The 15,125-nt window shown below is 39.7% G+C and overlaps 1 protein-coding gene across 1 annotated transcript in view; it reads left to right on the forward strand.

Annotated features, from left to right (window-relative positions):
- LOC146318750 (protocadherin-1-like) overlaps positions 1-12,174 on the forward strand; it is a 130,848-nt gene extending 118,674 nt beyond the window's left edge. Inside the window, exon 5 of the mRNA XM_084730871.1 lies at positions 10,015-12,174. Within this exon, the coding sequence (XP_084586997.1) occupies positions 10,015-10,385 (371 nt within the window). The 3' untranslated portion in view covers positions 10,386-12,174. The remainder of the gene's footprint in view (positions 1-10,014) is intronic.
- Positions 12,175-15,125: the final 2,951 nt, after the last annotated feature.

Here is a 15,125-nt window from a genome sequence, read left to right on the forward strand (position 1 = left end):
GCATAAGTAAAGGATATGAATGTGTCCTCCACGGCTGCATACTGAACACATGTACAAAGAAGTGGCTCTTTGTACAAAAGCTGTATGTTAATCCTAATCAGCAGCCCCATGTTTAGTATTACACCCCACATCCACTATGGCGCAGGCTACAATAAAGATTTAAATGAACAGCATTAATAAAATACCTGCACTGGCCTAAAGAACAAATGCAAATTTCTAAATTTAGGCACTGATGTCTAACTAATGCTTTTCCAACTCAACATGCACATTCTAGCCAGAGTCCCTGAAGCCCTCTCTGCATGAATATGAGATTGAATCCAGCATATAGAGTAATGCTGTTTATTATCCAAGCTGACTGCTCTAATAAAAGATTTAGGCAAAACGATGTAAGCATCTTTTCTTCTCAAGTGAACTTGAGGAACTGTGGGTCTGTGGTCAAGACATACTGTACTGTACCATAGCTTGTGTAATGGCTTGATGCAAGCAAATTATCTGGAGAGATATTTTGTGTTTATTTGGTGTGACCTTATTGACTGCAAAAACAAACCTAGTCCTGAGACTGGTAACTGGACTTGTATGATTATCATAAAGCTGAATCTCTTATGTTCGTGATAAATAATTTGTTTTGTTTTTTTTTTTGCATTGGCAGCCGCTGCAGATCAATATTCTGTTGTCAAGGTTCAGAATGCAATTTCCAGTCAGTAATTGGCCGGCAAGCCAAACATATTGTTGTGAGCAGAGCCATGAAGACTGTTCTCCACACAAGCATTTCACAAACACCTCTGTGCACCAACCGAGAAACGATTATATTACTTACAAAAGCAACTATATCATTTAGAGCTGTTTCCTCCCAGTCCTCCACCGATGTTTTGAATCTATTTTATCTGAAGATGCCTTGTGTGTGTCACAGTCTGACAAAGCCTTAGTACTGGTTGACATTTCACACCACATATCAACTTCTCAATTGGAGGAGCTGGTGCATAGCGTGATCTGTCAGCAGGTGCTAAGGCTTTGTCAAATGCAGTGATACAAAAGGCAGTCTTCAAATAAAGGAACTCTAAGACAAAATGGTGGATGGCGAGAGAACTGACAGGAGGTGTACCATCACCCACTGAACCATCTACAGCGGCTTTTCCTGACGTGCCTCTGGCCGACATGTCCACTCATCAGCCTTTGTCAGAAAAAGGCTCGCCTGCTCAGGAAGCCGAGAATTCAGACCTTACTGAACCTGTAAAGGAGACTTTGACACATGTGCCTTAAACTTCAATACCAACTCTTAACCTTACTTCAGCTCCTGTAGAAAATTTGACTGAGAATTAATTAACCTGCTTCCACCAAAAGATTTAACCATTTATACTTAGAGACCAAACGGAGGTAGAATTAATTTTGTGGCTGTGTAAAATGATGCATTCACATTATAATAATAATCAAGTATTCTACAAATTATTCTGTGGATTAATTGAGTAATCAGATAAGAAATACTTTTGCTTTATTAATGAGCAATATACAGAATTTCACTGTCAGGTAGAAACCTTGTGTATGCAAAACTGTTACTTTTCATGATGAAAAAAAATGTGTTTTTAAAATAATTGAAGCAGAATGCTTCCTTCCAGAAATGCTTTCGGGCAGAAAGCCCTCAAGGCTAACTTCTCCCATGTGTGCGGCACTTCATTAAATATGGAGGCTGGGTGGAGCTATAAGGTTTGGCTTACAGCTTGAGGATCCGATGGAGTTACAAGCTCTTGTCAGTGCTTAAATATTTGTCGTACCCACAGACAGACATAAAGGGTGACCAACTGAGCATTGATGGAAAAACAAACAAACAAACAAACAAACAAACAAAAATATGGAGATACAAGGCTTCGGCCCTACAGCAAAAGAGGAAATAAGAAAAGTCTCCTGTAAATGAACAATTAATTGGTTTCCTTTTGGTGAAAATCAAGCTTTTTATTTCGTAAATCGCATACAATATTAAAACCACACCAAACCCACTGTGTTGAATTAGTCCATTTTAGGCTCCAATTGCTACTTACGCCACCTGATATTTTGAAATTTTGTTTATAGTGTACTATAATACATATAATAGGTAATTATACATTGTATAGTACAATAATACTACACTCTATAGTCTCACTTCTAGACATCACACATACATCACTTCTCACATCTGATTGGTTAGACGTCACAATTAATAGCTGATCAGCACTGAAAGCTGCGTCACAGACGGGCAAAGAAACCTCAGCCGCTCTGGTGAGCAAGCTGAGCTGTTGCAGGAGATATTTCCAAAGTTGCAATAAGCATCACAATCTAATGGTCTATTTCTTCATTGATTTGCATCCTCACCAACTCTTCATCGAGATTTAGTGAATTATTACTTTAAAAAGTAACAGCGACGGTAAAACTGAGGTTCACACTATGATAGTTAAATTTGCTCCATGGTACTTAACAGTGTGTGGATCAGAGACCACCTACATTCTGTTGCACCACTACTGCAGTGTATATAGTTATATGGATTGATGATCTTTAGTAATCGTGTTTACTATCAGAGCCTGATCGATACTGGATTTTGGGGGCTAATGCCAATACCAGAATTAGGGAGTGAAAAGATTCTGATATTGATATTCTGGCTGATTTTCTTTATGCAGAATATAATACACTGGGCATGCGAGAACAGGTACTAAACCTGTACTAGTTCCTGAGTGGTTACTGAATTATTGACAAGCTCCTGGACAAACAATACTGCTATCTTAATTTATAACGCTGGTATTGCTGTGATGGGCCAGTGTCGGCAGCGGATAATGTCAGTGGGGTTAGTTACTTGAGTTTCTCGAGCAATTTTTCAGTCCTAGTTTACATGTTTTTATCTCATTTTTGTGAAAGGAGAGAGATTAATACATGCAATTATAATTGGCTTTAAAAATAAACCTCCCCAACAAGGCTGTCTAAGAAGGCAGGTGCTGCTGTGCATGTGCATGCATGTCAGAGATCAACACAATAACACCACAGTGTTGTCACTAAATGGTTAATCGCAGCTTTATCTCACATGTCACTCTCTGTATAGAAGAGGTGACAAACCCTGCAAGCCTACACATTCTAATTTTGCTCCTGAGATGTAAAAAAGCACGTCTGAGGTTACAAACTCCACCGTTGTTCCTTTGTATTCCATTACAATGAGCAAGGAACATGTGCGTGTCAACACTGTTTGTGTGCTTGTAGCCAGTTTTCCTCTCTTAAAAATGCTTCCCTCTGGAGGAAAAAAAAAAGACTGTTTTTGGTAGCTTCTGCTTACTGTGAGAAACTGTTCTGAGCACTTGAATAACAAGACTTGACATGTCATAGCTAAAGAAATACAAAACCCTGGATTCTTGTTTTTCTTCACGGAGTATGACAACCATAGAATACATTCACACCCAGTTATTATATGGATAGCCAGCACCAGACACTAATGTCTTCTCACGTGTGAGATATATCCTTTTTTTTCCCTTTTGTTTCTTGCAACTTTTTAGTCATTTGCCACATAAATTGTTTGCAGGGACCACAAATATACCATTAATATCACTCATACACTCCCAAACGATAGTAGCTGTTTTCCCCTCGCCATCCCTCTATGAGCTGTGGGTCTCTCATATTTGTTCGCCATCGATCATAGCGGTGTGGCGCACACGCTGGAAAGCAGCCGGTGGGGAGAGGCAGCATTTGCAATCAAACAGAGAGGAGCAGTGTGAAATCTCAGGAAGAGGCAGCTTCCCCCATGCCCGTGGGCAGGGGATCAGACGATGAGGAAGCCTGCCTCAGACACTCAACACCTCCCACTGGCACCCTGATGCAAGCAGCATGCAAACCCACCCCTCACATGTATCTGTCAGCCGGGGGGTTAAGCTCTGTGTGTACCCCCACTCTGTAACTGCACTGTGGAGTGCATGTTATGCTACTGCAGTGGAGGTGCGTTTAGAAGCTTTGCTAAGGTTCACCGTGAGTCGTTGATGTGGGACTGAAGGTGGAAGAAGGTGGAAATTGCTGTTTTTCTCCTCTTTTTTTTAACCTTTTTTCACAATATTGCTCTAAGCAAGCAGATGGGGCTGACCCAATATAAAAGGAGAAAAGCTACAGGTGCAATCTATCTCCAAGTCTCGAGAAAAAGAATTCTCTTCTGTGCAGAGAGTAAGAAATGTCATTGCTCCTCAAAAACCAAATCACAAGCTCTCTAAATCCAGTCAGGCTGTTCCAGCCACTGGCATAATAGCGCTGTGGTTCGCCCATCTGTTCTCCATTGTCCACCTTGGCTCTCCATCCATGACATACAAGACTATAAACTCTAACGGGTTTGTTCCAGACTGTGAGCAGATTTATTTCAGGTATAGGTACAGGAGAAAACAGGCTTGAGTGGGTGAGAAAATACCAATTTTTTCCCACCGCGCCTTTGGCTGCTCCTTCACCCCGCGGTTGACTCATTTGCTTCATCCCGTCCACCAAATATTCAAACAATGATCATTCCAGCCAAGTGTGGGAGTGTGTTTTGATGTTCGGAGCAGACGGCACTCTGCCACACTGTAAGTGGGTACTACAGCTACAGATGGCTAATAGCCACAGCAAAAGGCAGACACAAAAGTATAATTATCAGTATTGATTTTTTTTTTGCACAGATAGATTGGAGTGTGACAGAAAGGTCAGCGCGGGCACGTGTAAAAACCTGTGCTTTCACAAATGATACCCATCGCGATCATGACATGCTGTCATAACTACATGCTAAACAATTTATTATTATTATTACATGTTGAAAAAATTTTGTGAGCTGACATGTGTGACTGAAAATTATAAGCATTATATATTGGTAATAATAATAATTACTTCACTGAGACAGGTGAAGAACAGACAATGTGTCAGAGCGACTTTATAAATAAAACCATAAGAAATTTAGATGAAACACTACCAGACAAGGTAATGGCCTACTAAAATAGCTGGCAATAGAGCATCTATGTTTCCTCTGATGACGTGTGATATGTGCTTTGGCACTGCTGGAAGAAAAATGGCAGACTTTGGCAAGCTAGACGATGTATTTAGCTGTCATTGCTCATTTTATGGCCCTTGATGATGATGAGCATGGTTCAGAATGTGCTTTAATTCCTGTCACCGGTGCATGCTATCGTTTTACATTACATGTTTTCTTTTTAGCTGCCGTATCGTTACATAAGTCCTAATGATATTTTCTGAAAACACAGTCGACCTAAAGTCAATTACCGGCCTGACAGTCAGTGAGGATGTGGCAATCAGTGTTAACCTTTATGTCTTTTATTCCGTCTTTTGTGAGACTGAATTATTTCAATGAGAAATAATGCACTAAACTGGCAAATATGGAGCATGTAAGCACTGTAAATGATTTTAGTTGTTCTCACAGTATTATCATTTTCAATGGTTTCTTACTGTATGAGCTGTGCACAGTGTGTTACTGTAATTTTCAGTGCATTCTGGGAAAATTTCACAGTATATCTAAACACTGGAATACTAACTGACCACAAAAAACAACCACAAACCACCGTCTTCAAAGAAAGACTTGCAGATTTGAGGGCTGCATTTTGTTTGACTGTTAGTTGCAACATCACAGCTCAGGAAAATTTCTTTGCAAACACAAATTACACTAAATTAACGTTTTCTTCATTCTAGAAGAATTCCCTGTGATTTTGATGTTCCGTAACAAACCACAGTTAACTCTAGCTGGCTAACTTAGGGGTGTTTCTCAAGAGGGGGCCTGGGATTCGGATTGGCCACCCTATTATCCTATTATGTTTGTAGCAATCTTTTGATTTTTTTTTTAGAAAGTTAATTTACTTCATTGTTCATTTTACTGGGTTGTATGAGATGTGAGCTGTAGTTCTCCTCACATTCCTCACAAAAACAAAAAAAACATACGGAAAACTATATACAGAAAAAGGCAAACATATGATAATAAATAATAAATCACACAAACAATAACTAAAATAACAGTAGTTTATTGTGAGAAATAGAGGAGGTTATATAGTAACATGTAAAATAAATTACAGTAACATTTCATGACAGTATAATACTACACATCATTACATAGTAATGAGTATTACACTTCATTTTACAGTAAGCTAAAAACTACTCTCATTAGTTTTGCAGTAATGTTTGAATGAAAACAGCAATTCCTGGATCATTTTTGGGAGTAAGTTACTGTAAATTTGACATTAAACATTTGCACAGTGTGCATTTCCCTCTGGCCAGCTGTGAGTTCTCTGTGCATCACACCAAGCCCTTGCACATCCACACATGTAATGGCCATTTCTAATTCATAAAGAGAAAAACAAGCCCAAGTGTTTCAGAAAACCTCTGTAGATGTACCATTTCCCCCCTGTACACTGATTTTTCGATGCGAAGCTACGCCGAATTTTACACGAAACCGCTTGGTGTGGCATAAACCTCCTGGAAGCTGTGGAGAGGTTTTAATCAAGTGTGAAATCCTTTTGGAGTAGATGCCTACACGACTGTGCTTGTGCTTGGAAGCGTACTCCACAACCCTCTCCCCAACTCTCTTCCCCATGAACATCTTTTGTAGCAAGAGTCCATTTCACTGCAGTGATGCATACAGACAACGCTCTTAGCGGAGCTGAGAAAATGAAACTCCAATCATCATGCATGAGGCAATACACACACACACACACACACACACACACACACACACACACAAACTCACACACTCTTGCCTTGGTTGCCTGTCTTTTCTTCGAGCTCCAAACTCAGTTTCTTCTTTCTTAATCAGGCATAAAAGTGTAGTTCACTCATTTGAGAAGAATCACTGACATCGGCCTCATAAATGTTGGGAAGAATTTGCCACTTAGGCATAATGATATAATTAAGCATGAATAAGGCAGAACATTGCTCGATTGTAAAGTAAATGTATTAAATAGTCTAAACATCTAGCAATTTCGGATTATTGGAACAATGAGCTTACCGGCAACAATAGATCAAGCTATGCATTCTTTAATAAACAATGGGACAATTGTATATGGATTACCCATGAGAAATGAATAGGTTAGACATCAATAAGGAAAATGAGAGCAAATACCTTCCACTGATTCTGATTAAGCAGTTTAAAAGAGAAATAAGTAAGATCCTAGTGTTCAAAAATGAGCACTGCAGTCCCTATAATGAATTGGAGCCATAGACTGTATATTAAATAGATTGCATTTGATTTACAATCTATGGTTGAACTGAGGTGTCTCCCCTGCCCCCTCCTTCCCAGATTGGCCCTACACTGAAGTTGATCAGCTGTTTGTAGCTGTCAGTTATCTGTCAATTTAAAGCTATGCGCATTATCCTGAAAACAAAACAACTGCTCTGAAAATACTCACTCTGGAGTTGCAGTTCGGTGCCTTCGGCCTGGCAGACTCCATGAAAATGTTGCTGACTATAACCGTTACAAACATCTTCACTTTATTATGCAAACATTTGGCATTATAATAAAAGTGAAACGGACAACAAAAAAAGACATTCCAGGCTGGCATGGGTATTTCAAAGGACAACATGCTGGCTGTAGTCATATTTCAATTCAGCATGATTCCTTAATCTCTGATGACATATTGTAGTCATTTTATGACTTAGCACAGTAAATATATTACAGATTTCCCCTTTAAAATCTTAAATCATGCCATGCCATCACACAAGCTGTCTCACGTTGGCTTTTGATTGATTGAAGCCTTGGTGGGCCAGATGCAGTTTTTCCAGCCTCAGCGGTCTGACATTTTGTGGGATAATTATCTTGCCACTGGTCATGAGTACAATACTGATGGTACGTCTCATAGGCTTACTGTCAAGCTGGCATTTTCTCTATTAGCTGTGAACTCTCGCTGCAGCCTCTTAATACGTCATCTCTTGTGGTTGCATCATTCACATGCAGCAACATCTTTCTACTCTTTGAGTGAGTGTGTGCGTGTGTGTGCAGCTCCGAACTCTTTCTCTACAAATATATTGGCTCTCTTTCACTCACTCTCCTGTGTCCACTAGAGACGCACAGAGACGTCATTATGTGTGTCTGTATCTGTTCAACCAAGAAAATAACCTGTCCCTGTATCTGTATTCGGATAGAAGACCAGAAGTGGGCGTGGTTTATACCAGGTGGCATGTTATTTTCTAACCTAATTGTTGTGCCTTCAAAGCATCATAATAAATTAATACTGGCATATAATTAATTATGAAATACATGTCTGCATCCCCTGACTGTACTTTTCATCTCTCTCCATTTTTAATGTTAATTTTTAACTAAACGACTTCTTTGAGCTGAACCTCACCACCACTACCCCATTAACTGTGGGACATTGAGCAATAAGAAACTGATAAAATTGTTATGAACTGCCGGATTCTGTTTTACTTTGAAAATAAGAATTCTTAACAGTAAAAGGACACAGTTGATGAATGGGTTAAATGCAAGGCTTCCCTGTAAGAAAGAGGGGTTTGAGTCCCACCTTGAATAACTTAATTTTTTTTAATGATTATTTTCAGTTTTAAGTCACAGTTTGTTTGGGTTTAGGCAACAAAACTACTATGTTTGATTTAAGGATAGATCATAGTTGATCTCTGTCATGAGAGTGTAAATAGCCACAGTGGATATTTACAGCCTGGGTGCAAATAGCATTGTTGGCTACTAGGCTATGTACACCATACAGTGTAATAGCAACACTGTTTATTTCAACCTGGGTGTAAATAGTATCTCCCTGTATTAAATGATATTATAATATTAAAATAACATTTTTAAAAATGCACTACAAAAGTAAAAAGTAGTAAACTTAACATTACTGTGTTACATTTTGGAAATATATTTTTTTTCCCAAATAAAAATGAGAATATTTGAATAGAAGAAATTTCTTTTTCCACTGTGTTATTTGTGCGTTCCTGAATAATGTGTTTGTATTTGGGTACATTCCGTGTAGCCACAAATGGTGTGTCAGTGATGGATGTGTTCTTTCATGGTGTGGACAGCATCAGAGCATTACAGTAATGCGTTTATCACAGCAATCAAAAGTTTACATGTGGGTGACACCGCAGACTCTCCTCTCCATCTCTTCACAGACATTGATTCGGCTGTCCTCGTAGGAGTCTGAGGGGATAACAAAGATAAATTGAGTGGTATTTCCATTAAATCTGGGCTGTATGTTTAGCTTGTCAACAGGTGGGCTGCTTAACAAGTCTGTTGGCTGCCAGCTGCACATTTCTGGTAAACAAGTACACGGGTTCTCAAGTGCAGTTTTTACTTTCAGAAACCATGTGGCAGTACTCTTGAGTGATAGCTCAGGCTGAAACTTATTTTGGAGCTTTCACAGCTTGTACATTAAAATGAGGTCACTGGGTCATGGACCCATTTATTTAATTAGGAACAGTTGAATAGAAAATGGATGATAATCAAGGGCAGGGAACTCATTTCAGCACTGTCAATCAATAGCTCATTCAGCAATGCTTTTGCCCAAAGGGGACCAGCCAGCCCTTTGCAACCAAACACTGTATGTGTATAGTGTGTATGTGTGTCTGTAGTATTTTGTCTGTTCTTGTACTCTTTCTTTTATGTTTTCATGTTTGGATCAACATTTATTGCAACAAATCACATGTAATAAATAATAAATCAATACATTGTTGTTTAATCTTTTAACAATACAGTGATATATTACAAACACACTAGACAAACTGCTGTTGGATACTTCTAAATGACATAGACACAGCACGCCATCTCCTGAATGTATCACATCAGCTATAGTGGACTACACACACAGTAGTGCTCATTACACAGTGCATAGCAACAGCTACATAGCAACTGCTGCTGACTGCTTAGCAACAGCTGCAAAGACATCAAGGAGGGGGGTGGGTTTCATGGGGTGTTTCAGATGACACCATTTCTGTTCACAAATGCCTTTTACGACTTTTTCTTTTTTTTTTTTTGAATGTTGTTCAGATGTTTATCACTACTCTGATGGTGCTATTTTTTTTTCTCTCTCTCTCTTCTGCCCACAGACATCCGCTCCCTCCCTGATGTGGCGATGACTGGAAACTGCACGACTGAGTGCAGCGAACTGGGCCACTCGGACGCCTGCTGGATGCCCGGGCATCCCTCCCCCGTACGCAAGACCAGGAACCCCCCGAAACTCTCCACCTTCGTGCCTTACCAGGAGAGAGGGAGCCTGGGACGCCTGGCGAACGGGAGCGCCAGGCTGGGCGGCGAGGAGCACCGGTCGCGCCTCCCGCCCTCCCGCAGTGCCTATTCCAACAGTGGTCACGACGTCAGTCAGGACTGCCCCTTAGAGGAGATGCCCCTGAGCGTCGCCTCCGAGTTTCCGCCCACCTCCCCTTCTGCCCACACCCCAAAAAGAGAGATTTACCTGTGAGGATCACCATCGTCCGACCGGTGCACAAATGAAGAAAAGATAACACCCACTTCAGAAGGAGAAACAGGCTATCCACACGCTGAAGCCAATGCCCGTTTTGTAGTTAACAATAGGCTGTGACTCATCCGATCACTGGCATGAACACTTGATTTTTGTCATCTCCTCCTTAAATTATTAATTTATTAGCATATTTATTAAGAATTCCACAAAGTCAATTGATGCACTCACTCATTTATTTATACAAAATCTTGAAAGATACGACTCAAACTGATCAAAAGGAAATGAAGATGGTAATTGCTACTTTAGTAGTAACTAATTAATGTTGTAGTTAGCCAAGTCCCATTCTGTGAAGTGATCTCTTGAATTTGAAAGTCGTGATCAGTGCTCTTGTGCCATTATTAGATATAATTTCATAGACAGCCAGTCAGGCCCTATCGGAAGGCGTAACACTTTTGACTAACAATCAAATGAAATGGTCTATCTTAATGTACAGTGCTGTAAATACATTTGAATGGTGTGTTCTACATATATTTTTGTCTGGCATAAGCTGAAAAAAGAATTGCCTCAGAATTTTTGCATATTTAAGCTTTTCTTTGCTGCTGCTGTTTAGACTTGATTGAAAACCATCTCCAGAAGGGGAGCTCGATATTGTGGTAGGCATTTATCCGCTCCACACAATCACACCACACACACACACACACACATACACACACACAGACACACACACACACACACATACCTTCGACCCCTAATCATAGTAGAATGGCCTTTACCTCTGCTCCCTGTAGAGCTCCGCCACTGGTGGAGAAAGCTGTGTGGCAACATTTAAACTGACATTATGTTCCACCGACTCTCAGCACTGTGACCTATCGTTCGTCATGAAAACGGTTGACTTGGCCACAGTACCCCGGAGTCACAATGACCAAACGCAGAGCACTCACCAGACATGTTCTGATTGGCTTTTCGCATCAAAAACGTGGTGACTCACAATGTTGATGAAATCATACCAGTGTATCAGTTTGAAAAGCTCTCCTCTACAGTGACAATCAGAGGGGCTTGACGTGTAACACACAATCCTTTCCCCTAAAGCTCACGGTTCTTTCTCCGCACGATCCATAAGAACTCCTGTTGATCTAATGAAAGGAGTTATTTACATGAATGGGCACTTTAGCATGAAGAGCCACTGGAGAGCTTGAGCACTTATGGAAGTTAATGTCACACTGATGGAAAGTGTATGAGAGCTCTACATTAAGAGTACTTTATTTGTTTTTTAAAGTTCTCACTATATGTATACTTCTTCAGAGGTGAATCCAATATACACAGAGAGTGCAGCCACTGAAATTAATTAATGGCCAATGTGGATCTTCAAGGGAAATAAAAATACAGATATGAAGAAATCCAGGGCATTATTGCCAATAACATGAGGGATTTCAAGAAAAAAAATTGATTTTATGTCAGAAATTCATATCTGCAAATGCAGATAGATAGAAATGAATTGCTGAACTTAAAGGAGAAATATGTAAGATCCTAGCGTTCAAAAAAAAGAGTACTGCAGTCTATGGCTGGCAAGTTGGAGCCATAGACCTTTTGTAACTTAAGGCATATTTCTGATTGTTTAAAGAATTCCAAAGACCACCTTCCCAAATAAATGAGAAACAAAACGTCATGATTAAAAAAGAAAATTATGCTGTTATGAATCCAAATTTAATTTATTCAGGGTCGTATTTCCTCACTGCACACTTGAGAACTTTTGTTAGTGTAGGGTTGTCTACCACGTCACTTTTTCTTAAAAAAAAAAAACAAAAAAAACAAAACAATCCATTTTAGGTAACATGCCCAATTTATTTTACGTAATGTTAGCTAGCTATCAGCGGCAAAGCATTTTTGTCTCTTCCTGATGAAATACTGTAACGTTGCTGGTCGCTGACATTTTGTAAATCGATCAGCTATAAAGCTAAGCCCTAGAGCTGGAGTTTAGTGACTGCTTGCCTTACTGCCTGCCAGACTCCATTAACAGTTTGCTCAATTTAACTGTTAAACACATCTACTCCTTTTAAAAGATAATTAATAATTTCCTAGAACTCATAAACAGACTCTCATTCCTTCAGCAAATGGAAATGAAATGGAAACATGCTGGCTGCTGCACTGTTGTCACAGAAGCCAGTATTAACATATTTCCTCAATCTCTGATGACATATCATGGTCATTTCATGATATTTGTACAGTTGACATATTACATATTTCTCCTTTAAACATAGGTTTAGATAGCAGGATACAGACTCAATTTTACTGCAGCTCCTGTTAATTATGATTTTCCTTGTATTGAGGACAACATGCTTAATAAATTATTAGGCATTTTCCCTCCTCTGGCTATTGAACAGAGAATAAAAAATAGGGCATGCCCGTGGGCTTCATTTATCTTTACAAAGATTTTCCAAGTGAATCTGAAGGATATGTCTGAAGGACACTATGTATTAGTCAGTAATTGGATGTTAATGATGACAACACTAGCCTGCCTTACAACATGGTGGAGCTAGCTTCTCCTCTTTGATTTAAACATTGATTTGATTAGATTTGTAGATACCTTTCACCTCTGCAGAGTATTTCCATAGTGAGATTGTGTCTCTGAGTAAGGGTGGAAGAGCCTAGAATGGACGTTTCCTAATTAGGGTGAGTAATGAGTCCTGAGCTAGGGCATGCGTGAGCACACCCCCAGGACAAGGCACCCACCAGATAATGCAAATCCACCCGCAGAGCTACAATCAGTTAAAAGGGGTATTTTTATCAGCACTTACCTCATCACGCCGCCATTGAAAACTGCGTTTAGAATAATTAAACTGGAAACATATGGAAATTACTGGACATGGCCATGATTAAATAAGGTGGGCGATTATCCTGCCTTGAGGGGGAGAAAGCACATTATGCCGTTTTCAAAGCCATTTAGCGACTGAAATAAAAATTCAAACAACAGCCATGATACACTGTGATTAAACCCCCACGGCTCCCCCAAGCACCCCTCTCAGAGCTGTGGATAGCCGCTCCACGAACTCAAAGCAGCGGGTAAGATCACTGACCTGGAATTAATGACAAGTGAGAAAGATAGCAATGAGTGATAAAGCCAGTGTCACATAGCCTCAATCACAACTTTATCTATTTAAACGCTTTGACTTGATTCAGATTCACAACCGCTTTGAATTCAGACGTATCTCTGGGGTTAAAGTTGATTCCAGCCTGGGCCTGCGCCTCGCTTTAGTGAATCTGGAATGTATCTTCAGATTTTTTCCTCTTTGATCACCAGTACATGAAACAAAACGGGGGCAAACTCCGATCGGAATGACAGGAGTTTGATTTAAGTCCTCTGCCCCTCTCTTAATGAGTCGGACTCCAGCCGATAATGACCTCCTGCTACTCACCCCTGGAACAATATATCACCGGGTTTGACCTTTCTTTTGAACTCATGCTGAATGAACTGTGTTTATGTCTCTCTCAAACACAGAGCGGTTCTCCTTGATCAAAGCAAGAGGACATCATGAAGCACCTAAATACACTCAAAAGTATGTTGAATAATGTTTAATTTGTACTTAACATTGATTTAATGTTGAATTCACTTGAGTATCTTTTGCCTCTGTAGTGTGTATCGTATGGTGATCATTTCTGTGGACAGATGGACAAATTACTGTACTGAAATTGGCAAGGGATTTTTTTTTTCTTACTGATCAGAGACTCTTAGCAAACTTGGTTGTGTGAAAAAATAAAGAAATCTGTTGGTGGTGTAGTGTACATAGATCTCCACAACCCTGAGTCTGCTGTCAAAAGCGGGCAACAATTTTAGCATGAATTCCAAAGATAATTGGTAGAAACTGTTTACTCTTTTTTCTTTTAATTTTACTTTTCTGAAATGTCAGTGCTGGTTCATATTCAAAAGGCCCTCTCCCCAAACGAACTGAAATTAACTGAACATTTCATCTTTTTTCACAGTTCATCTAGAACAAAGACAATTGCCTTGAAAATATGTCTTTGCAAGAGAGAATCTAGTTGTTATCCTAATTGTTGGTATATTTATATAGGATAAAATGCTTGTGATGCCATGTTTTTGTACAGTTTTATGTACATACAAGTGAAGCTTTCTAAAAGTTCTGAGAAAAGCCGATGGCATATAAAAATTGTAACATGTTTTCTTGAGATGTGCACATCTTGCCTTGGTTGGATTGACCTTTGCTGAGTCAGTGTGAATGTGGCCGTTCTATGCCTGCACTGTAGTCATTCACCGGCTCCCACCTCCTGAGGACTTAATCAGTTTTTATGTTTATCGTGAACAGTGGATTGTCTTATCTTACCAGTTTGTTAAACTCCTGTGTTCTGCTTTGTTCTGTTTTCGCATGTTGACAAAATTCTCTTGTAATACTGTAAGTCCTCATGAACTTTGTAATAAAATCACTTCAGGGAAAAAATGAATGCTGTCAGTGTTTTCTTTGTTTTATATTATTATTCATCGCTTTTGAGTGTTAAACAAGGGTTTGGTTGTCGCATTTTTATAAGAGGTTTTGCAGCCTTGGAGCTACATTGTGTAAAATGTGTCTCACTCTAGGACCCAGGCTCATTAAGGAGAACTAGTATTCTTGTCATGTGGGGACCAGCGCCTCATTTCGGAGTCAGGAAGCCCCAGAATGTTGAGAGGGAAGCATTCCAGGGCTTGAAGTAGGAGAGTCCCAGGACCTGTGTTCACTACTTCAGCTAGAA

Source organism: Lutjanus erythropterus, chromosome 11 (assembly GCF_056507025.1).
Source record: "Lutjanus erythropterus isolate fLutEry1 chromosome 11, fLutEry1.hap2, whole genome shotgun sequence".
NCBI classification, from domain to species: domain Eukaryota; kingdom Metazoa; phylum Chordata; class Actinopteri; order Lutjaniformes; family Lutjanidae; genus Lutjanus; species Lutjanus erythropterus.